Below are 24624 nucleotides of genomic sequence, written 5' to 3'. Positions count from 1 at the left end.
GGCAGGCTGTGTGGTCCACCAAAAACCCTCCCCAGGAGCACCGACGGCCACCGTGAGGGTCCGAGGACGTCACTTCCGGGCTATGCTGGATTCAGGAAGTGCAGTTTCCCTCGTGCGGCCCGACACCCTCGGGCCCCGGCCAGCCTCCAAAGCCCTGATGCCAATTACCTGCGTCCATGGAGATGCACGTGAGGTGCCGACTAACCTTCTCACTTTCCACAAGGGTGGACAGACGTGGACCTTGGAGGTCGGTGTTTTAAAGGACCTGCTGGTCCCCCTGTTGCTGGGTCGAGACTGGCCGGGGCTAGACGCCGCCTTGGCCGCGACCGCACAGCCTGCCCACGCCCGCCGCAAGCCGCGGCCTCAGCCGTCGCGGGGGTCTGGATACTGCTCCTGCCTGATGACATCTGACAGTGGGAGAGAGGGTGAGTCTGCCGCCCAACGCACTAACCTCTACCATGATGTGTTCCAACAGGTCACCGGAGGAGGCGATTTCGGAAGGGCCCAAAAGGAGGACGATCGCCTTAAGCACTACTGGCGCCAGGTCCGCATCCTGGAGGGCCAGGAAGTTTTGCCAGCTCCTCACCCTCTCCCACACTTCGTTGTGCAGAACGGCCTGTTGTACTGCATCGCGGAGCGTCGGGGGGAGGTTAAACGCCTGCTGGTGGTACCGAAGGGGAAAACAGAGATGGTCCTTGAGCTCGCCCACGCTCACCCCATGGCCGGTCACCTGGGCGCCCAGAACACCATCCAAGGGATTCGCGACAGGTTCCACTGGCCGGGATTGGAAGCCCAGGTGAAGAGTTTCTGCCAGGCCTGCCCCGAGTGTCAACGCACGTCACCTCGAAAGCCTCCCCCCAGCCCGCTGATTCCCCTACCTATCATCGGGGTGCCTTTCGAGCGGATCGGGATGGACATCGTGGGGCCGTTGCCGAGGTCTGGCCGGGGGCACGAACATATCCTAGTCATCGTCGACTATGCCACCCGGTACCCCGAAGCAGTCCCCCTTCGCCAAGCCACCGCCAAAGCCATCGCCCGTGAGCTGTTCCTGCTCTCCAGCCGGGTGGGCATCCCGTCGGAGATTCTGACCGACCAGGGAACCCCGTTTATGTCCCGGCTAATGGCTGACCTGTGCCGGCTGCTGAAGGTAAAGCAGATCAAAACATCCGTCTACCATCCTCAGACCGACGGGCTCGTCGAGAGGTTCAACCAGACCCTAAAGCAAATGCTACGGAGGGTGGCGGCTGAAGATAAGAAGGATTGGGACCTGCTCTTGCCTTACGTTCTCTTCGGCATCCGGGAGGTTCCCCAAGCCTCCACCGGGTTCACCCCTTTTGAGCTCCTGTTTGGCCGCCAACCCCGTGGGCTTCTCGACGTAGCCCGAGAGGCCTGGGAGCAGCAGCCGGCCGTCTTCCGTACCGTCGTCGAACACGTACAAGACATGAGGAACAAAATCGACAGAGTCATGCCGTTAGTCCGGGAACATCTGGTGAGATCCCAACAAGCCCAGCAACGCCACTATAATCGGAAGGCCCAGCCGCGGGAGTTCCAGCCTGGAGACAGGGTGATGGTCTTCGTCCCGAATGCCGCCTGCAAGTTCCTCGCACAGTGGCAAGGACCGTACACTGTAGAAGAAAGGGTAGGCCCCGTAAACTACCGAGTGCGACAACCGGGTCGAAGACAACCTCTACAGCTGTACCACATCAACCTGTTGAAAAAGTGGATTGGAGACCGGGACCAAGCCGTCGCCCTGGCCGTCACAGAACCCACGGCTGTCGACATCAACGCCAACTTGTCCGCCGCCCAGAAGGCCGAGCTGCGGCACCTGGTCGGTCAGTTCCTGGACGTCTTCTCCGACACCCCCGGCCAGACTAACGTACTATCCCACGAAATCCGCACTCCTCCCGGCGTCATTGTCCGGCAACGGCCCTATCGAGTCCAAGAGGCCCGCCGGCAAGCTATAGAGGAGGAAATCCAGAAGATGCTCAAGCTGGGGGTAATCGAGCCATCCCGGAGCCCCTGGTCCAGCCCGATAGTCCTGGTCCCAAAGCCGGATGGCACCCTGAGGTTCTGCAATGACTACCGGCGCCTGAACGAAGTTTCCGACTTCGATAGTTACCCCATGCCCCGGGTGGATGAACTCCTGGAGCGCCTGGGAAGGGCCCGGTACATCACGACCCTCGACCTCACAAAAGGGTATTGGCAAGTTCCACTCTCCGCTGACGCCCGGCCAAAAACCGCCTTCTCCACTCCGTCAGGCCACTGGCAGTACCGGACCCTTCCCTTCGGCCTGCATGGCGCTCCAGCAACGTTCCAGCGCCTAATGGATGTGATACTCCGGCCCCATCAAGCCTACGCGGCCACGTACTTTGATGATGTGGTGATCCACTCGGAGGCATGGGAGGACCACCTCGAATGGCTGAAGAGGGTGCTATCCGAGCTTCGTCGGGCTGGACTGACAGCCAACCCCCGCAAATGCCACCTTGCCCTGAATGAAGCGAAGTACCTGGGTTTCACCATAGGAAGAGGTCTCGTCAAGCCCCAAGAAAGTAAAGTGAAGGCGATATTGGAAGCCCCAAAGCCACAGAACAAAACCCAGGTACGAGCCTTCCTGGGGTTGGCTGGCTATTACCGTTGTTTTATCCCCAGCTTCTCCTCTATACATTTTTTGACACTTTAATGAGAGAAAGATCCAAAAATCAGCATTTATCTGAGATAAAAAAAGCTTTCGTAACATTTTACACTATACCATTCAAAAGAAAGTATAGAAATTAATAGCTTTATTTAGCAAGGATGCTTTAAATTGATCAAAAGTGATGGAGACATTTCAGATAAATGCTGTTCTTCTGAACTTTCTATTCATCAAAGAAACCTGAAAACATTATACTCAGCTGTTTTAAACATAATAATAATAAATGTTTTTAAGCAGCAAATCAGAAAATTAAAATGATTTCTGAATGATTCATGTGACTGCAGTAATGATGCTAAAAAATCAGCTTTGAAATGACAGGAATAAATTAAATTTTAAAATATATTCAAACAGAAAACAGTTATTTTAAATAGTAAAAATATTTTGAAATTGTACTGTTTTTGCTGTACTTTGGATCAAATTTGGCTTGGCAAGCAGAAAAGACTTTCTAAAAATCTTACTGTTCAAAAACTTTTGACTTGTAGTCTACATGGAGCACATCACATACTTGGAAGCTCAAACATGTATGCATTATATCAGGTTTGTTTCAGCTTGTGATGCATGCACAAGCTTCCATGTTTAATATATTACATATGCTCTGTTTTACGACGACTTTATAACAGTTTTGGATCTCAAGTTTTGGTTACCTGGACCTTCAATGGAGGGACAGAAAGCTCTCAAGTTTCACTAATAATATTTTCATTTGTGTCGAAGAATAATAGGGGTGGGAATCTTCAGGCACTTCGTGATCCGATCCGATTCCGATTCTGGGAGTCACGATCCGATTCCAAAACGATTCTTAATCTACATTTTTTCCCTAATTAATTCTTCTGCTGTGCAAATACAACTTCACATTTTTAAAAACATGTAAAATTGCAGTTTCGATGCTTTTTGTTTATAGTTGGAATCTCTGTACAAGTAGGTGTGTCAATCTTCACTGGTTTCAAGATTCAATTTAATTACTGTTTTCATTATCAACTAAATATCGCGATGCTCACATTCTCAGTTTTCAATAGTACTGCGCATGGCTACATTTTCATATATGTTTAATATCAAATTTATTTTGTGCCAATTTTACTTTATTTTTTAAATTATATAAGCAATGTACTTTTTAAAACAATTTCTTATTTAAAATAAGTGTTCTTTAGGTATCCGAAAGTTTATAGACAATAGTTTTTCTTTTTTCCTCAGCATTACTGCCGTTTTATTATTACTGATGAGATCATAGACAGGCAGCTTTAACTGGCTGCATTCAAACTAATGCACAGCAGTGGCGAGTGGTGACTTTTTTTTACCAGGTATGCTGAGTGCTAAAACCACCAGTAGTAATACCAAAAATAAATCTTTAATACCAAAAAAATCTTTAGATTATTTAGAAACCAATAAAATCAGAGACGAAATCATATTGTAATATTTCATCTTTTTCCTGTTATTATTTTTAAAAAATATATACATTTTATATTGGCTATTTTTTTCAGTGGACTTTCAAATTTTGAATTGTTGAGAAATTATGAAAATATATAGTTAGGATGTTTATTTTTTTCATTTAATTTAGTCGAGTAAGTTGTGCATTAAACACAATATGATTTTCGGCAATCCGGATCTCGTAGCAACAGCGCGTTCTCTTACGAGAGGTCTCTCGTACTGCGTAAGATATCTTACGCTTGGGGAAAATCCTTTTCCGCGAGATATTGAAGCCAAAAATTATCCTTAATTTTGTAATAATGCAAAATGCGTTGCAGCAGCATACAGACATAGGCGAGACAGCTCGCGCGCCTATTGGCTGTTCTGCAGCAACTGCAGCAGCCTATCGAGCGAGGCCTTAGCGTGACGTCAGACCCAATGAGGGCACTTCGTGCCCACTGCGTCACGTCCCGCCGAAACAGGCGTAGTCTAGGCCTATAAATACCACTCGCAGGCAGCTATTATCTGATTTTTCATCCTTCAAGCGAAGCACACGCATCGCTGGAGCTGGAGAAGAAGCCGCGCCGTTGACCGAGAGCATTTCAGCAGGACGAGCCTTCGAAGTCGCTGGCCGCGCCGCCTTCCTTGCCTTCCTGCTGCGCTTTCCGGCGCTCATATCCTTTTTGCTATTTATTCAAAAGAGCAAAGGCGTCTTTTTTAAAGATGCCCTCCTGCGGCTCGTGCAGAGCCACACTCAGTGACGGGGACCGCCACGTCATCTGCGTTTCCTGCCTGGGTAAAGAGCATGCAGTTCTCGTGCTCGCTGACGGCGGCTGCCCTCACTGCGAGCCAATGCCTATGGCGACTCTGAGGACTCGCCTGGCCTTCTTCAATGAGACTGCTCCCCCGCCCGTCGCGGTGTCGCGTCGTAAAAAGCGCCGTGCCCAGCGGGCCCCGGAACCTTCCCCCAGCCGTCAAAGCTCGCCGGTTTGCCCGCCTGCTTCACCGACCTCGTCAGCCTCCATCCCGGACGTAAGTCTGCCACCGCCTCCATCGACGTCGCTGACGAGGGGGCTCTGATGGAGGAAGAAGATTCCTGCTCTATCCTGGCGTCAGGCAGTGAGGACTGGGCGAGCTCTGTGGACCTCGCGCCCCCTGACCACGCCCCGTCAGGCACAAGAGCTTCAATTGAGGCAGAGCTCATATGGACACTCACGCAGGCTTTAAGGCCTCGAGTGGTCTTCACCAGAGCAGCCCGCTCACAACCGGCTGGACGGCTGTTTCCTGCCAAAAGGGGAACGCGCTTCGCATGTGTCAAAGCCAGCGCCTTTTCTTCCTGAGCTTCACGAAGAACTGACTAAGTCCTGGAACACCCCCTACTCAGCGAGAGTGCGCCCATCTACTTCTTTGGCGTTCTCTACAGTGGACGGCGCGCTAAGTAGGCTCTGCCCTCTAAGGCTTGCCGCCAGACGTCAAACCTGCTCCGCCGCGCTTTCACCGCCGCCGGGCAAGCTGCGTCAGCGCTGCACACCATGGCCACGCTGCAGATTTTCCAGGCTGACCTCCTCCGAAGGCTGGATGAAGGAGGACCCGACGCGATCTGCGTGCCGGGTCTGAGTCTGCTTGCCCGGAAGATTCCATCTCAAATAAGGGATCAATTTATAGCATTCTCTCTGACAGCCCGGGTATGCGGAGCAGCAGCTTATAATGGACGGAACGCCACTGATGCACAAATCTATTTCGATATATCAGATGTTTTGTCCTGCTCTGAAAACATAACTGACTGTATGTACAGTTTCGTTTAAAACTATTCGAAAATGCAAGTGCATTTAACCGCATTCACAATCGAGCTTTAGGACGAACAAACACAAAGCGCACGTGAAAGTCTGTCAGTGCACGAGTTTCGTGCATCTAATAGTACTGCATTTCAGACGGCATAAATGAAAGCATATCTTAAGTAAAACACGGCAGATGGAAACACACACTGTCAAGCAATGCACACGTGTCTCACAGTTCAAATTCGGTGCAATGAAGCCTGCCGCGTCTCTAGCGCGCACACGTGCCATATGCGGAAAAAAACAAGCTCAGAATCGATTCTGAAATATTAGGAATCGATTCAGAATCGTTGAAGAGAGAATCGCGATGCATCGGAGAATCGATTTTTTCTCCCACCCCTAAAGAATAACCAAAGCAAAATGGGTATGGAATAACATGAAGGTGAGTAAATGAACTATCCATTTCATTTTGTTTCATTACCGGATCCCACAGGCCAAGCTCTCTCTGGCTCATCCTGGTGAAACCTGTGGTGAAAATGTTGCCCTCTCTGGTAAAAATGGCTCTCATTGGTCGGATGCCCTCATGTGGGGACATTCTTTCCTAAAGGAAAAATAAACTCTCCATAATGTCCAAGTTTACATAATGTACATAATGTCCAACAGCCTTGAGGTTTGTCTTCTTTTCTCTGCCGTAATACTTACCGCCACCACCTCGTTTTTCCGGGGATCACACACTCGAAGGCGACGGTCCTTACAGGTGGTGCAGAAAAGGCTACCGTTGTAGTTCCAGCTGACGTTATAGATGAGATCAGGATGGTCATCCATTGTGATCAAGGGTTCTCCAGTGCCCACATTCCAGATGATGATCAGATTATCACTGCCTGAGACAAAAGCACACTGAATGGAAACTGCATAGTGGGACAAAGACTTTTAACTGCTTCTAATTTATTTTCAATCTTATTTTTATACACTTGTGTATCTGTTAAATAAAGTTGGTGTCTATTAAAGAGGTCCTATTATGCTTTTTTACTTTTTAGTCAATTTTTGGTGTGTATATTTGGGCATAAAAAACATCTACAAAGTTACAAATATCTAAGTCCACTCCAATCGGAACTAATCGAGCCATTTGTGCCAGGCTGGGAGAAAGCTATTGTAATAATGTAAATTATGTAAAAAATAATGCATTTTTCAAACCACCAAGCATGAGAGCATGTTCTAGTGCACCCCCAAAACAAAATAAAGACTTTGTAAAAGAGCATAAAAGGACCCCTGTAAAACTGTACTGAAATTTACCTGCAGTGAGGAGTATGTTGCGGGCGGTGGGGTGCCATTTGATGATGCCCACACGTTTAGAGTGACCTTCCAACACCACAATGGGCTCGCTGATGGGACGACAGGGAGTGTGGTCAGGGATCTGCCATACCTGAGTAAGCACAACTCTATTAGAGCAATGGATCTTAACCAGTGGCTGCTCAACAAACATCCAAGATTTAATATTTTATTATAATTAATTGTAGTATTTTTAGATCATCCTGCAACCTGGATGACCTAAACATATGTAGAATTATTAACATAATTAAATAAAAATTATTTTAAAAACATATAAAAATAAATAATTTAAAGCCACACATATTTATGTATCTGCATTAAGGTTGACTGACTACAGTGTTGCTAATAAAACTTTGTAATGATACTAGTCGAATATATTGCGAATTCTTCTTTTTTTTTTGTAGTAACATTAATTAATATAATAGGGTAATTCAACAAGAATAATCAATCATCCTAGAAAAACATTTGGTGTAGAAACAAATTTCTAATAATCTGTTTTATTTATAACTTCAAACAATAATTTCTACAGTGTAAAGATTAAACTGTCATATACGAACGTTCTTTTGGTATCCAGTGACCACAATGCAATGCCAGCACAGATGACAGCTGCAGTTAACCTCCACTAACAGCAGTGCATACAGTGCATGCCATTCATGTTTGTAATGTAATGTAATGAAATAGCACTAACAGCATTAATATGTTATAATACAACTCCACATAGTCTTGGCAAACTTAGGGGAAATAAATCCCATGTCCATTTTCAATAAATAGTTTCAGCATTTATTCTCACATTTAAAATGTCTTAATGCCATTGCAGTGCAGTAGATACAAAACAAACCAAGTGACATCTGCAAGCAAATACTTCTAGAGAAACTTGAGCCAGTTTTGTTCATATTCACCCAGGGGTTCTAGAAGGTGTGGTTTTATTTGTCTTAATTTTGAACAATGACACACATATACAAAAAAAAAAAAAAAAAAAAAAAAAAAAAACTGGTGTAAGAAATGATTTTTGTTTAGAAATTCCTAGTAAATTACAAATAATTACAAATAAATGGCAAAGTTGAATTATTTCAGTCTTTCTCATTTTTAAAGTAATAATCATTCATTTTACAACTTTAAAAAACACTTTATGGACCATATTGTTGTACAATTTTAACGTTTTGTGATTTTTTTCCCTTGAAAGGCGTGCTTATGTTAACTTTATTTAAGATAAACCTAATGTTGACTTTATTTGTTTATTTTTATCTAATGTAATGACATTTATACACTTTCAAGTGTGGCTTAAGTGTCCAAATACTTCATGAGGTCACTGTATACAAAACTGTTTGTGCATGTGCATGCACATGTTCCAGTGTGTGCCTAAAATGAAATGACTCATCCCTATAGACAACCCAGACCCATCTTTCCTTGTCTGTCATTACCACTGGCTTATTTGTGAACAGGTTTCTGGCCAAGAGCTAACATGTCCTTCTAACATGTGTTTATAAATACCAGATCCTGTCCCATGCCCAAACCGTTAACTCCAGTCATCACCCTTCATATTAACACTATTGTCTGTCACCAAAATCTTTCTCTGAACTGTGAGTAGGTATATATGGAGACATGTTTCATTTGTTTGTAAAAAAATATATAAAACTGAAACATGTTTATGACTACAAGGCTAGTGCCTGGCAGGCAGTGGAGATGTTTATGAATGTCTGTCATGATGATTACCATGGCAGTGGTGTCTTCAGAGCAGCTGGCCAGGATATTGTCATTGTGTGGACACCAGTCAATGTCCAGAACCGGTCCTGAATGTCCAACCACTAGAGGGTAGTTTTTGTCCACTCGACCCACCTATAGCATATTAAAACAAGGAATAAAAGATAATGTTAAGTAAGGTAAAAGTCAGTATATGGTCTTAATATAAACAACCATCAAATGTTTGGGACTTTTTAATCTTAGTTTCTTATGCTAACCAAGGCTCAATTTATTTGATAAAAATATAAAAAGTAATATTGTACAATATTACAATTTTAAAACAACTGCTTTCTATTTTAATATATCTACAAAATGTAATTTATTCCTATAATGAGAAAGCTGAATTTTCAGTAGCCATTACTCCATTCTTCAGTGTCACATGATCGTTCAGAAATGATTCAAATATGCTAATCTGATTGCTATAAATATTGAAAACAGTTGCAGCATTTATAAATAAACAGCATTTATTTAAATTACTGTCACTTTTAATCAATTTAATGCATCCTTGATAAATAAAGGTATTAATTTTGTTTTAAAAAAATGTATATATGTTTATGTATGTATGTATATATATATATATATACATGGGCGACATTTGACTCTTGAGTCAGGGGGGGCAAGAAAAAAAATCAGATGTAAGTATTAAAACAGTGCCCTACGATATTGCAGCACATCAAAGCAGTCAATTAAAGCGCTGCACTTCAGCCCGGGCCGATGGGCCCTGACTTTTTTTTACACCCCAGGGCTACGGCTTCGGGCCAATTTTCACGTCATAGTTCAGACCCGGGCCGGCATCGGGCATGTTTTAGGCTTCTCCTTATTTTCATAATTTAGACAACCATCAATTATGGTGAAGAAAAAAAAATGCCGCGCTGGTGGAAACAACACGAAACTTCACTTTCGCTTTCACTTTTGAGACCGACTCAGACACCGTTTAGTGTGCTTTAGCGCAGCTGAATCCGCGTTCAAGCGCACACAATAGGCTTAAACTCGCCCCAAGCACCGGCAAAAATAAATAACAATGAATGTGTCGAGGAAAGAGTAAGGACATAAATGAATTATTTATTAATTAATTTGTGTATTCTGAGTCAGTGTCGCAATCTCCTTTTTTTTCTCCATCTCTGTCACCTGTGGAGTTTTGGTTCCTTGCCGCTGTCGCCTTGCTTAGTTGGGGACATTTTCCAGCGATATCGTATAGCCTACTATTTGAACTGAACTGACGATGATATCACTGAATTCATTGATGAACTGCCTTTAACTGAAAATTGATTGTAACAATAATGCGTTACTTACACACTATTGTGCTGTTTAAATAGTGTGCAGTTGCTTTGACACAATCTGTATTGTAAAAGGCGCTATATAAATAAAGGTGACTTGACTTGACTTGACTTGGACGCGCCTTCAGAGAGAAATCGATCTTTACGGATTACATGAAAGAGTTTGTGCTTTTGATTTGTTTTATTTCGTTAAGTAATAATTTAAAGCTTTCTATAAATGTATTTATCATGTCTGTGAGGCATGCATTTCGCTTCATTTTGTTAAGCACTCCTGTTCAAGAACCAGACGGCAGAAAGCACATAATTTTTGTTTTCTTTATTTTATAAAAATGCTGTAACGTTTTTTTCGATGTATTACTCGTACTTTGTGAGCAAAAATGACGGATAATTTTAAATTGCTCCCAATGAAAAAAATGCAAGTGATTGCGTTGGTGCCTCGATGTCCTGCAAGCTTTAGCTTCCACTTTCTGCACAAACTATGCGCATATAGCTCACATGTATCTGTAACGTTTAAACTACCATTATTTTATACTTGAACTGTTTTATATCTATAGATTTCATTTTAGGCAAGTCGTGATGATTTGAGAAGGCAAACTGATCAAACAGACTATGATCAGTCTTCCGCTGGGCGCTGTTCGGTAAATATATATATTTTTAAGGAATAAAAAATGCTCCAAGCGTTTTTCTAAATTAGCTAAATAAAAAACGAAACTATACCATTTACCATTACATACAAAACTGAACTATTTTATAGCTGAAACAGTAAGTTGTTTTGGGAGAAGGGGAAAATATATTTTTATCCGGTCTATTGCTTCACCGTTATTTCGAGAATAAACCCAGCGTAAATATGCAAATGTCACTCCCAAAACACATCAGCTTACATGTGCCGAAAAACGAAAGTTTCATACAAATTCTAAATGGATTATAGCCTGGAAAGTGCAAAGCACACTCCCCTTATTATCACTAAAAATTCATAGAGATCTCACAAAATTCCGTTATAATTAATAAAGCTCTCTAAACTACACAATTAATATTTTATTTACATCGCGTCTACACTCATAAGATGATTCACGAGCGCACAAAACGGCACTTAATAAAAACCGATCAGGCGCTTTCAGCAGTGAGTGAATTCTGACAAGTGTTTCTAATTGTTCGGAAACAACAGATATGTCTGTGATTGGCTACATTGCTCAACGCTGCAAAAACACGTTGGATAGTTTGCCAGATCTTTAATTGCTTTGCTTTCGTTTGAGGGTTACATAGCACCGTCTAGTTCCCAAGTACAACCGAGCCTAAGCTTGGCTAAAGCAGTTGCAGCGGGGCTGTCCAGGATTCCATGACTAACCACAGGGGGGGCAACTGCCCCCCCTTGCCCCCCCCCTAATGTCGCCCATGTATATATATATATATATATATATATATATATATATATATATATATATATATACACACAGTAATAGATGTATCATTTTTTTTGTAATCCAAAAATTTAAAACTGCATTCACATTGGGCATGCAGCCCAGTCACTGCATAATTTCCCAAACATGGAAAATTTTTAAAACAGTGACACTCAGGAAGTAACATATGTGACCCTGGACCACAAAACCAGTCACCAGTCAAAAGTAGCACAGGCATACTTGTAGCAATAGCCAAAAATACATTGTATGGGTTAAAATTATCGATTTTTCTTTTATGCAAAAAAATCATTAGGATATTAAGTAAAGATCATGTTCCTTGAAGATATTTTGTAAATGCCCTACCATAAACATATCAAAACTTAATTTTTGATTAGTAGTATGCACTGGTAAGAACTTCATTTGGACAACTTTAAAGGTAATTTTCTTAATTTTTAGATTTTTTTGAACCCTCAGATTCCTGATTTTCAAATAGTTGTATCTCAAACAAATATGTGACTCTGGACCACAAAACCAGTCCTAAGTCGCTGGGGTATATTTGTAGCAATAGCCAAAAATACATTGCATGGGTCAAAATTATTGATTTTTCTTTTATGCCAAAAATCATTAGGAAATTAAGTAAAGATCATGTTCCATGAAGATTTTTTGTAAAATTTCTACTGTAAATATATCAAAATGTAATTTTTGATTAGTAATATGCATTGTTAAGAACCTAATTTGGACAACTTTAAAGGTGATTTTCTCAGTATTTAGATTTTTTTGCATCCTCAGATTCCAGATTTTCAAATAGATGTATCTCGGACAAATATTGTCCTATCCTAACAAACCATACATCAATAGAAAGCTTATTTATTGAGTATACATCTCAGTTTTGTAAAATTTAACCTTATGACTGGTTTTTTGGTCTAGGGTCACATATTGTCCTATTCTAACAAACCATATATCAATGGAAAGCTTATTTATTCATCTCAATTAAAAAAAAAAAAGACCCTTATGACTGGTTTTGTGGTCCAGGGTCACAAATATATCAGAACTTAATTTCTGATTAATAATATGCATTGCTGAGAACTTCATTTGAACAACTTTAAAGGAATTTTATTTTATTTTTTGCACCCTCAGATTCTATATTTTTGTCCAAATATTGCCCTATTCTAACAAACCATACATCAATGGAAAGCTTATATATTCAGTATTTCAAAAAATAGATCTTTACGATTGGTTTTATGGTCCAGGGTCACATATTTGGTCCCCTGTCAACAGCTTGGCTCATTTCATTTTCTCAAATTTAAGCTATGTTCAACAAGCTTGACTATTCAACCCATTCCACCATATTACCAAAGTTTATTAAAATATCAAATATTTTGTTTAATTCATGGGAAATAAAAATGTATTATCTATAAATATTTATTTAATTTAATGTCTAGTGTTACAAAAACACATAAATCTTGGCTTTAAGCATTTAGATATATCCCAAGTTTTGTTGCAATGGTGCAAAATTAATAGAAAATAAATTTAATTTGACCTGAGGTTGACGATCAACATATATATATATATATATATATATATATATATATATATATATATATATATATATATATATTAGGGCCGGGACTTTAACGCATTAATTTAGATTAATTAATTACACAAAAATAACGCGTTAAATTTTTTTAACGCATTTTAATCGCACTTATTTTTGCACTGCGGAACGTTTCTCACTGGATGAGTTTTGGCGGACCAATTATACTGGAGCACCAACTAGCGTTCCGACAAAAACAAACCACAGTGAACATGGACAAAGCAGCTGTTGAGACCGCTTTGGTTGGCCCTGTGGATGGGAAATTTTGTTATAAAAAACGTATGGATGAAAGCGTCGATAAGAGCATGGTTGTGTGCAAGCTATGCAACAAGGAATTCGCATCTCACCGCAGGACATCGAGCCTATTGCTACACTTAATGGCAATATTGCACTGGTCTGTTGGACTTGGTTGAACAAAAATAAACAATATTTTGTTGCTTAAGCTTATGTATTCAGTCATTATTCAATGGTATAATTAAAAATCCATATGAAAAAAACTTACTCCTCACTGTTCTCAGGTCAAATATTTGTATGCGATTAAAATGCGATTAATTTCGATTAATTAATTACAAAGCCTCTAATTAATTAGATTAAGTAAGGAATAATTGACGACGGGCCGTAGAATTCTTAGAAAATAATGCACACCCGAGGTGGTGATGCGGTCACGACGCGAAGCGGAGTGGCCGTTACACCTCGGGTGTGCATTATTTTCGTAGAATTCTACGGCCCGAAGTCAATTATTCCGCTTATACTACAGTTACCACACCTCAAGACATCGATCAAGTGATATATTTCAAGACATTCGTCCGGTTTTTATCCTTAAAACGCTATTGTGAGTAGGATTAATTTCTTACGCAGCTCATTCACCACTTCGTTGCTAGTTCCAAAACGTCATTTTAGAACTAGTAACGACGCTTGGGCTGTTAATAGCAAAATAATGCCGTTAATAATGAAGTTTAGACAGACCGAAAGACAAGCAGACAGACGGAAAGACTCGAGTGAGGGAGAGAAACTAAGTGTATGACTTTACCTCTCTCACGTCTGTCTCTCAAGGGTGACTGGCAGCATCGTCTCTACTAACAGCTAAACTTTAAGTTCATTTTCTTCAAGACCACGCCGTTGTTTCCTCGCGTTTGGGAGCTGTCATGTCGTTGTTAAGTTGTTATCGTCAGAGCAGCGCTAACAACATTAGCGCGAATGCTAACGCGAGTGCAAACTGTAACGTTATGTGTGTGCGTCTGTGAGGTGAGTGAGAGAGGGCGAGAGAAAAAGAGTTTGTGCTTTCCTTACATGATAAAACGTAATATAATGTGGAAAAAAACATGGAAATAATCTGTCGTTATTATCCTGATGTTTACTGTATTTATTAGCTTGGCCAGTGTTATTGTGGGTTTTAGTTATTTTGCTGTTTTGGGCTGTAAGGACCTTTGAAATAACTGAAATGTGTGGCGAAGTGATATAGACATGCACTGCGGTCTAAAGCTGCCTGGAACTACGTTCGCCGTGCGTATCCCTGAATATAATGCACACCTCTAGAACGTTCATCAGCCAATCAGATTCAAGCATTCAACGGCCCTGTAGTATAATTTTTTTTAATCGAGTCCCGGCCCTAATATATATATATATATATATATATATATATATATATATTTGACTTCTTGTTTGTTTTACAAATTTAAGCTACAATGTAAAGTGCCTAGCATGTATTTCTAAACTAACCGATAATTATTATTTACGGATTGTGATGTAACTTCTTTTAATGTTATTTTGTTATTTGTGTTGCAAGCACGTGTTGGCTCTATGTTCGGCTCCTCCTCAAGTCACTCCCCTCCTCATTCTCCTGGAGTGTATTTATAACCCTGTGATGAGGCGTTGAAAAGGGAGTTTTTCTTTTGGCCTGCCTAAAACTGAGTACAGGGGAGAAGGCTAGCTGGGTATTTATAGCTTGTCTTTCCAGGCCTGCTGATATATGCTCGTGACTCGGCAGAGGCTACACTAAAAGGGCATTAACTGATGGACCATTAGAGAATCGAACTCACAAAAAAAGATTCAATAATGTGGAACACTACTGTTTATCAATACATAATGCTTGACTTTAATTTGACAAAGGTTGCACATGTATTAGCAACAACTGGAAGTAATCTAAGATGCTTGTTAATGTCAAACTCAGCATTTCCATAATAGTTTCTATTGTGAAAGACCTGCTTTGACTGTGTAACTTACATCAAAATCATATTTATAGGAGACCTTTATACAGTAGTCCCAAATTTAGCTTTTTGAACATTTGAATACTTAAACTACCTTTAAATATTTAATGGTAGCAATTTATTTTACAGTCCTGGTCCTCATGTACATACTATGTACTTATTATAGTAATTACTAGGTAATAACTAGGTACTAACCCCGAACCTACCCCTAAACCTGTCAGGAATATGTCTGTGTTTTGTCCTGTTCTGTCATGTTTTCCAAGTGTTTTTCCCCTCATGTTTCTAGTTCATTTGGTTTAGTCCTTGTTCTCCCCCTTTTGGTTTAGTCCTTTTAGTTCAGTCTTGCCCATATTTGTATTTCCCCCTCGTTATCTTGTTTGTGACCACGCCTTGTTGTTCAGTGTATTTAAGAGTCTGTGTTTGCACTCCCCGTTTGTCGGTCAATGTATATGTTACTTCCGTTTGTTTGGTTACATGTGCTCGTTTCTTGCTCCCGGTTTTGTTTATTTGTTATCATTATTCAGTGTTTTGTTTCAATAAACTTTATTCTTTCATTTACTACGGTTCTCCTCATCCATCTCCACTCCACAACCCTCCTGAGTGTGACAGATTGACCGACCAAACAAGATGAGTCGAGCTGAGGCAGCTCTGAGGTGTCATGATCTGGGCTGTGGGGTTTTCCCTCAGCCACCTGAGGTCACTGTTCCCTGCACTGCACTTCCTAATTGTTATCACCTGTCTTTGTCATCAGCACTCATCACATCCACAGCTGTTCACAATCACCATTGTCTTTATAATCTCCACTCTCCCACTACCCTGTTGAGTCTGCATTGTTTCCTGTATGCTGTCTTCTGTGTGGTTTGTTTTCTGTTATTCCTAGTATCCTGAAGTTTATGTTCTGGCCTTGATCGTGTTTTGTTGTACCGGTTTGGCTTTTTGTTTGTTTGCTTTTGTGTTACATTATTAAAACTCTAGTTCCCTGCATTTGGACCCTGACCTCTTTGCTGAAACGTGACATGAGGAGACTGCGGTGGCCGTGAGTTGGAGCGATATGTGGAGGAATTCATCGAGCTCTCCCATCAGGTAGGCTGGCACGAGGCTGCTCTTGGTGCTGTGTTTGTTTTGGGGCTGGATGATGAGACCATTCGCTGCGATCTTCCCTCTTGTAATTTCCCCTTGATCGAGCTAATAAACCTGATTCTCTATTTGAATGGATCTGATTTTGAAGTTGAAGAATTTCCAAATTCTGGTCAGTCTCATCTTCCAGTCCCCTCACAGACACAGCACATCGCGCCAGCCTGCCATAAGCCAAGAACCTCCACATACCGTTCCAACGGATCGAACCGCCAGCCCAGTCTCCTATCCCCTGTCATCCTCCAAAGCTCCGCCGCTGTCCTCAGCCCGATGCGGCCGGCCTCCTCCCCGCGCTCTAGTCTACCGGCCTCCGCTCAGCGCTCAAACCTGCCGGCTTCCTCTCCACGCTCCAGCCCGTCAGCCGCCAGGCCAGCGTCAGCTCGCAAAATGGCCGCCACGCCAGTTCACAAGATGGCCGCCACGCCAGATTCTGCAAGCAAGATGGCTGCCACGCCAGATTCTGCAAGCAAGAGGGCTGCCACGCCGGAGTCTGCACGCAAGATGGCTGCCACGCAGGAGTCTGCATGCAAGATGGCCGCTGTTCCTGAGTTCCCGGTCAAGATGGCCGCCGTTCCTGAGTTCCCGGGCCAAGATGGCCGCCAAGCCTGAGTCCCAGGCCAAGATGGCTGCCGTTGCTGAGTCCCCGGCCAAGATGGCCGCCGAGCCTGAGTCCCCGGCCAAGATGGCCGCCGAGCCTGAGTCCCCGACCAAGATGGCCGTCGAGCCTGAGTCCCCGGCCAAGATGGCCGCCGAGCCTGAGTCCCCGGCCAAGATGGCCACCAAGCCTGAGTCTGCACCCAAGATGGCTACCGCCAAGTCAAAGTCTCCGCTGGTTCCGCCCAGCCCTCCAGTGACCAGGCCGCCAGAGCGCCCTCCAGTGGCCGCGCCGCCAGAGCGCCCTCCAGTGACTGCGCCGCCAGAGCGCCCTCCAGTGACTGCGCCGCCAGTGCGCCCTCCAGTGACTGCGCTGCCAGAGAGCCCTCCAGTGACCGCTCGCCCAGAGCCTGCTTCCAGAGTCTCCGCTGGAGACGCCCAGCCCTCCAGAGTCTCCGCTGGGGTCGTCCAGTCCTCCAGAGCCCGCTCCTCAAGAGCGCCGTCCAGAGCCCGCTCCTCAAGAGCGCCGTCCAGAGCCCGCTCCTCAAGAGCCAGAGCGCCGTCCAGAGCCCGCTCCTCAAGAGCCAGCGCGCCCTCCAAAGCCGGAGCTCTCTCCTGCGCGCCCTCCAGAGCCGGAGTTCTCTCCTGCGCGCCCCTCCGTGCTCTCCTGGGTGGACTATACCCTAGATTCCCCCAAGAAAATTTTTTGGGGGGGCTACTCCCCTGATCAGCCATGGCCACCTGGACTGTTGACCCGACAAAACCTAACCCACCCCCATGTAGCTACCTTATATTACCAGAACTTTCGTAGATATGTACACTGTAAGTACATGTAAGTACATGTACTGTAAAATAAAGTGCAACCAATTTAATCTGTACAAAAACATAAACACCACTTTTCAAGCAGACTATTACACAAAATAAGTAGCTTACTATTTATAATTCAGTCAAAACTATTTCTATAATGTAGACAGTCTTTGGTTGTCGAATGTTCATCAGTTCATAAAGTCATAAAGTGTGTCACTTGTTTGAAATGCTATTATCTAATGACATTTAGGCATTTTAGGTGTCCATATAATTTTTGATTATACATTTTATTATACATTTCTTTACTTTTTTTTATCAATTTGATCATCTTACTGACCCCAAACATTTTTGTAATATGAATACTTTTGGCCAGGAAGTTTTTATTTTGCCCCTTTCTATAGCCCTCAAATTTTACAGAAATGTGAACTCAATCATCAAACTCAACTATTCAGCCCTGTTAATTTTTGAGAAATAACTACTCATTATATATTAAAAATATAATTTATATATTATGTGGAATCACAGTAGAAACTTCACAGTTAAATTTGTCACTCTTAGTTTAATGACGAGCCTATTGTAGTAATTCCACTATGTAGAAATGTCTAGTAAGTATGGGTGCATTTTGAACAAACCAGTGAGTGACACAAGTTCTAAAAGAAGACAAACCCATATGATGACTGATGATATGAACTTAATGAACTGTATTAGAAATCTGATTTTGTAAAACATCCCTACTATTTTCATAGTTCCATTGCAAAGGCAAGCTGCTAAGTAACAGATAGGATGGAATGGCAATGCATGATGGGGATAGGGTTGCCACCCGTCCCTTAAAATACGGAATCGTCCCGTATTTGAGAATGAAATTGCGCGTCCCGTTTTGAATCAATATGGGACGGGTTTTGTCCCGTATTTTTTATCCTTTTTTTAAAGCAGCGTCTCATGCAAATCATCCCACATGCATTTTATGAAGATGCCTCCTTTCCTAATTTTGACTGGGTAATACTTGATGTCATCGTTAGTTTGATTGGTCTTTTTAACTGTCCAGTGAGGAGGGCGGGTCTTTTAAGACTGACTGCACCTGTTTACACAGTTTTCAATGAAAGACTGTTTATTATAAAGTCCAAGTTTTCATACTTTCCCTGAAAACACATTTTAAGTTGCGATTTACCACCACTGGCATGCCATTCGGCCTGTGATCACTGTAGTCTTGGCCCCCAAGGGATGTGGCCCCCGCTGCAGTATGCGTCCCTTATTTTTTTGTATTAAAAGTGGTAACCCTAGATGGGGATTACATCAACTCAAAAACGCTTACTTATCATCTCTAAACTCAGCTTTGGTATGTCACAGAAGTAGTTTCAGACAACATATGCAAGATGTGTACCCTGTTTCCATGGGGTTCAAACCTTTGCCTCTATGAGGGTGAAATGGAAGCCCTGTGGGGGATGGGCACCCTCAACATGAGCCATGGCTGAGGCTCTTGAACAAACATATCCATAAATAAAACCCATGAAGATGAAAGAATAGACAAAGGCTGTATGGCATACATGTAATATGTATAAAGTCCACTGTATTTGGGACCACAGATTGTATTATTGTACCCTGACAGTGCATGAACTTTACAATAAGAGCTCAGAATTATACATGTTCCAGTAGTTTTCTTCTCAAGCCACTCACCTTTGAGAGAGGCAGAACCAGAAAAGACCCGCCTCCACTTGACTCCACTATAACTGCTAGAAACTTTGGGTTAACTGCACAGAAGGAACTGTCCCATGTCACTTTAGAAACCCGGATATCATCATAACCTTGATCCGCTTTCACAGATTGCCCAAAAACATGCCGGAACTTGCTCTGGCGCACAATGCTGCGACTCATGGCTGTGAAAAACAGAGAAACATATTAAATATAAGACATATATAAAATAGCCTATATACTACACAGAATATTTAATAATTATTTGGTGTACACTCTGTGGAAAAACTGCTTATCCCTATCAAACTGTTAAATGCATATTAAATTAAACTAAATGTATATTTGATTAATTAGCTTAATAACATATTATTTATTTATTATCTATAATTTATTACAAAACATATTTGTCAATCAATGACAATAACATTAAATATTGCTTTGCTTTATATACTAATATATATTCTCTTTCTGTTATCTGGTACTCCTAAAAAGTGGCCTGTTTAAAGTTTTAAATACACATCTTCATAATAAGATATTAATATACTGTTCTATACACATTGTGCGTATTTTTATAAATATTAACAATGGTAATTACAATTTAAAAATAACGGTGAGGAAATATTATGGTGACAGGCGTAACTGTGATAAACATATTAATGTACATTGTAGAGTACAGTTTATTATCTTTTAAAAACCGTATTTTTTCCCAGTTGTCAAATGAAAGAGAATGAATTGTAGAAGCAACAGATGATAGAAATAAACAAACCCTAAATAGCTCCTACTGAACAACAGAGAACAAAAGCCATGGCTGTGCAAGAGCATCGAAACATTTGAGAGTTGTAACGCGGACTGAATGATAACGCTGTCAGTTTAACAGCTAGAAATGAGCCACAGGGTTGAAATTGCTACAATACATGACCACCACCTTCCTAAAGTGACAGCAGAAATTAATAAAGGTTTTACAGGACAAAAAACAATTCTAAACTAAGAAAGTAAAAGTTAACTTATCATATGATTTGCATATGATATCATATGATATGATTTGCAATCATGTTAATTAATTAACCAAGTGTGAGAGGTCTTTGATAAAACAGTTACATGGAAATGCAAATTTTCCTTAAAATCCCTTTCAAGAGAAATCCTACATATATAGACTCTGACATAACAGAACATTGCTATGCAACAAAAACAATGACAACATTAATTGTGCTGCGCAGTGATACAGCGAACAGGTGTTTCAAGTCACAGCTGTTTCTATACCACAAATTTAAACAGCAAAATTTTTTTTAATTTATTATTTATATTAAAAATCAGTTCTTGTTTAATTTGATATATAACATTTACAGATGTTTTTGATCTACATGTTAAAATAACAAATATCATAGATGATCAGACAATTATTGCTTGTTTTTACAGCTTTTAGAGTTTCTTTTTTTTAGATATTTCTATATTTGTTTCCAATTTTGGGTGTTTTCAATTCAAATGTTTCCAATATGTTTATAGGTGGTGATAGGTAAGGTGATAGGTAACAATAATTATGTTGAACAAGCATGTTTGATACATGTAGATGTTGTAAAAAAAAAAAAGATACTACAAAAAGAAAAAAAAACTGCATCCTTTGTACTTTCCTCTAATGTATGAGTTGTAGAGTTTTAACTAATTTATAGCAGATGAAAATGTTGATATATCAAAGTCTGAGACACGCAGATATTCTGCATCCCCACTGCACAAATTTGTGAAATCACAATAAAGAGTTATTCATTTAAACTGACACAACGTAATAGACACTGATATTACACCACATGGCTAGAGTTGTTAAATCCCCTTCAGAATGCAGTATCTTTAAACCACACAACAGTTTGTCCCATTTGAGAAGGCCCCCCTCACTGTCTTCAGACACGGTCACTTTCCTAATATAGTCATGCCAAACTGTCCATGTGTCTCCCCCTCTGTCCCGTCCAGACATGATCCTTACATATGGGACAGAATGAAAATATGTATATTGGTATACCAATGCCAACGTATACAGTGTGCGCTATCCTTCTCAATAGGCTCCGCGCACACCTGGCCTTTAATTATAGATATTCCTAAAGCAACTCACTGAAAGAGCAGAACGTGCTGCACTGATACGTTATGATGATGTCACAGTCTATTCGTAACAATATCACAACAGAACTTTACAAAAACTATACAACGCGCGTGTCATCACAATGCAGCATTTTATCACGAGTAACTGCGTAACTGTCAATCAAATGAATCACTTACCGCTGTCTTTGGGGAATATATGTCTTTAAATCTGCTCTTCCCCTTTCTCAAGACGGTTTAAGGCTCCTCTCGACGCTGCGCTTTTTAGAAGTGTCTCGTTTATTCCAGGTCACAAACTTGGTGCGGACTCGCAGAACTAGCGCGAGTTCCTCCTCACTAGTCGTCCCTGAACACCGAGCGAGAAGAGAGAGAGAGAAAACGGTGGTTTGGGGGGGCTAGAGAGGTGCACAGACAGGAGTGTATATGTATGGCAAGCCATTTGAACAATTAGTCCCCCTTTTAAAACAAGTAGTGACTAGCATCGATCTGTAAATGTACAATACTTTTTAGATTAGATTAAATTCTATCACTTATTTCAATAGTGACTAGCATCAATTCAGTTAGTACTAGAACATATACAAGTACTTATTCCTTACCTTCTAGTATCTAATAAGTACTGTGTGCAATAAATACTAGTAACTATTTTAACACTGTTTTTGAACATTACAGTAATTATTACTATAACAAAGTAAATATAACTCAGGGACGGTTCTAGGATTTCATTCTCAGGGAGGCGGAGCCCTCAGAGAGACCATTAGATTACCTAAATAAACAGTACTTTACCTTGTTGTGAAAACTGTATTGTACGAAGTAAATGTACACAAATAGCTATTAAAGCTACAGAAGTTAAGAGCACTAAGTGATTCTACATTTTTCTTTCTTTTGTTTAACATTATAAGCGCAAAAAAAAAAAAAATGCACAGATTCAATATATTGATACACATCTGATATTTTCTTAACTATGTTACCCTAAAGTCCCTGTGTCCCAAAATTGAAGTTTTTTGGCTTTTAATATGAATATATAATATGCCTTAATGTTATCTGTAAGCTAGTGTGCTCCAAAACAATGGCACATTTTGGATTTGGAAGACATAAGTATTTAAAACTTACAGTCTGTAACTTCCACTAATATGAATAAATGATTTTGATGACATCACCCTGCACTTCAGCTTCTCATCAAACTTTCTGTCCAATCAAATGCTCTCTAGAATCCGAAGCGTCTCGCCCCCCACACTATAAATAGACACTGAAGCTGCGGCTGAAATCGGTCACTTGCTTACAGAATTTGTATTTTCTGTACAGTGAAAGGCACGTAGTGCACTACATCATAGGGGATAGGAAACGATTCAGTGTAAATATGCATTCTGTTGGCACAAATGAAGTCTGGTTTCGCTTTGTGTCACGCAAACCACTGCAGTGTGCTTACAGCCTGCTCCAGTCCAGAGACACGATAGCATGGAGTGGATCGTATACACAACTAGGCACAGACCACAAAATGTGTCGTACACATTTGAATTCTACATAGAAAGCTATATTTTATATAGATAATGCGATATGGATGAGATTGTGCCTGCCATATGCTGTCAAATGCTGTTTTAGGCTTTGGCCCAAGCTGTTATATGAACAAAATGCTATTGGCTATTTTTTTTTTTTTTTAAAGGGGGCGGGACTGCAGGATATGTCCCGCCCTGTCTTCCAGTTTTTAGTTGAAATTATGCCAACACATGGAATAATGCTGCGTGTTTCAAAGCACTTCAGTGGACCTTTAAGATGTAACCACCTCTGTTTATGTATAGATACTCAAGACAGCCATTCTGACAGCATTTTGTGTGTATTTGCTCAAAATGCTGTGAAACGGAACTCAATTCGTTAATCATGTGCTCGCCAAGCTGTATGTGTGTGTGCTTGATTCAGGTGCTTGTTCCTATTGCGTGTCCTCAATCTGGCAACTCACACGAGGAGAAACAATATTTTGAATTTGAACTGCAGTACACATTACAACCTCTAGCTGTCAAAATTACATACCGCACCGTTAATACTGAAGTCATGCTGTTTCGTTTTGAACAACTTTGATGCAAAATAGCGTTTGCTTTTGTATGAAACCAAGAATGAGTCTATGGTGTCATACAAAAAACATGAAAGAAGTGCCTGCTTTCTTTACAGGAAATATCAGATCTTGGGATGTCATAACAGACCAATCAGAATCAAGTATTCCAGAGAACAGTATCTTACTTTAATATATACTAATCACTATAGGATTACTAACTAAAAAAAAAAACTAAAAAAAAATCATATTAATGTTAAATCATAATGTTAAATGTGAAATTGGCTTGCCATAATGTATGGGCAGGGGGGTCAAGGCGGTCCAGTCTATTTTCGAAATGGCTGTCGGGTGTCGGGCTATTTCTCTCGGGCCGGTGACAGGGCTATAGATTGCTGTGAGAGCACACACTGAGGTCAGGTGGCTGTGAGAACACAGCATTTCTGCAGTCTATGAGTATACATCAATTCTATGGATGTTTAAAATATATAATAAATACTACAGATAGTTGGACGACACTGTTGCTGTAGCCCCACTTCCATATGTTTTTACCTTCTGAACAGTTAGTTTGTTGTAGCTTTCATGCATTAAATGTACACTATATTTGGTCTATTAGTTCTGATCAGATGTGCAGATATTTTCAGTGTAGCAAGCATCAGTTAAACATGAATGGTGTCCTGAACAGTATGAACAATTAATAGATTTAGAGTAATACAGGGTTCTCCCTATTAGAGATTGGACCAATAGAGAGTGGACTTACAAAAAGCAATTCCTACCTGGCAATTTTTTTTAGATTTTAGAGATGAGCAAATATAACATAATATATATTATGAAAATTAAAACTGAATTGTTTTTCATGACT

The 24624-nt window shown here is 41.1% G+C and overlaps 1 protein-coding gene across 1 annotated transcript in view; it reads right to left on the bottom strand.

The window, feature by feature from the left end:
• The window catches only part of coro6 (coronin 6), a 29576-nt gene extending 7514 nt beyond the window's left edge, over window positions 1-22062 (bottom strand). Inside the window, exons 1-6 of the mRNA XM_073824717.1 lie at window positions 21902-22062; window positions 19622-19821; window positions 8911-9033; window positions 7162-7291; window positions 6571-6749; window positions 6350-6469 (exon numbers count right to left, since the gene is read on the bottom strand). Coding sequence (XP_073680818.1) covers window positions 6350-6469; window positions 6571-6749; window positions 7162-7291; window positions 8911-9033; window positions 19622-19819 — 750 coding nt within the window. The 5' untranslated portion in view covers window positions 19820-19821; window positions 21902-22062. The remainder of the gene's footprint in view (window positions 1-6349; window positions 6470-6570; window positions 6750-7161; window positions 7292-8910; window positions 9034-19621; window positions 19822-21901) is intronic.
• Window positions 22063-24624: the final 2562 nt, after the last annotated feature.

This window comes from Garra rufa, chromosome 19 (genome assembly GCF_049309525.1).
Source record: "Garra rufa chromosome 19, GarRuf1.0, whole genome shotgun sequence".
NCBI lineage: Eukaryota > Metazoa > Chordata > Actinopteri > Cypriniformes > Cyprinidae > Garra > Garra rufa.
This window is presented reverse-complemented; position numbering and strand designations above follow the sequence as displayed.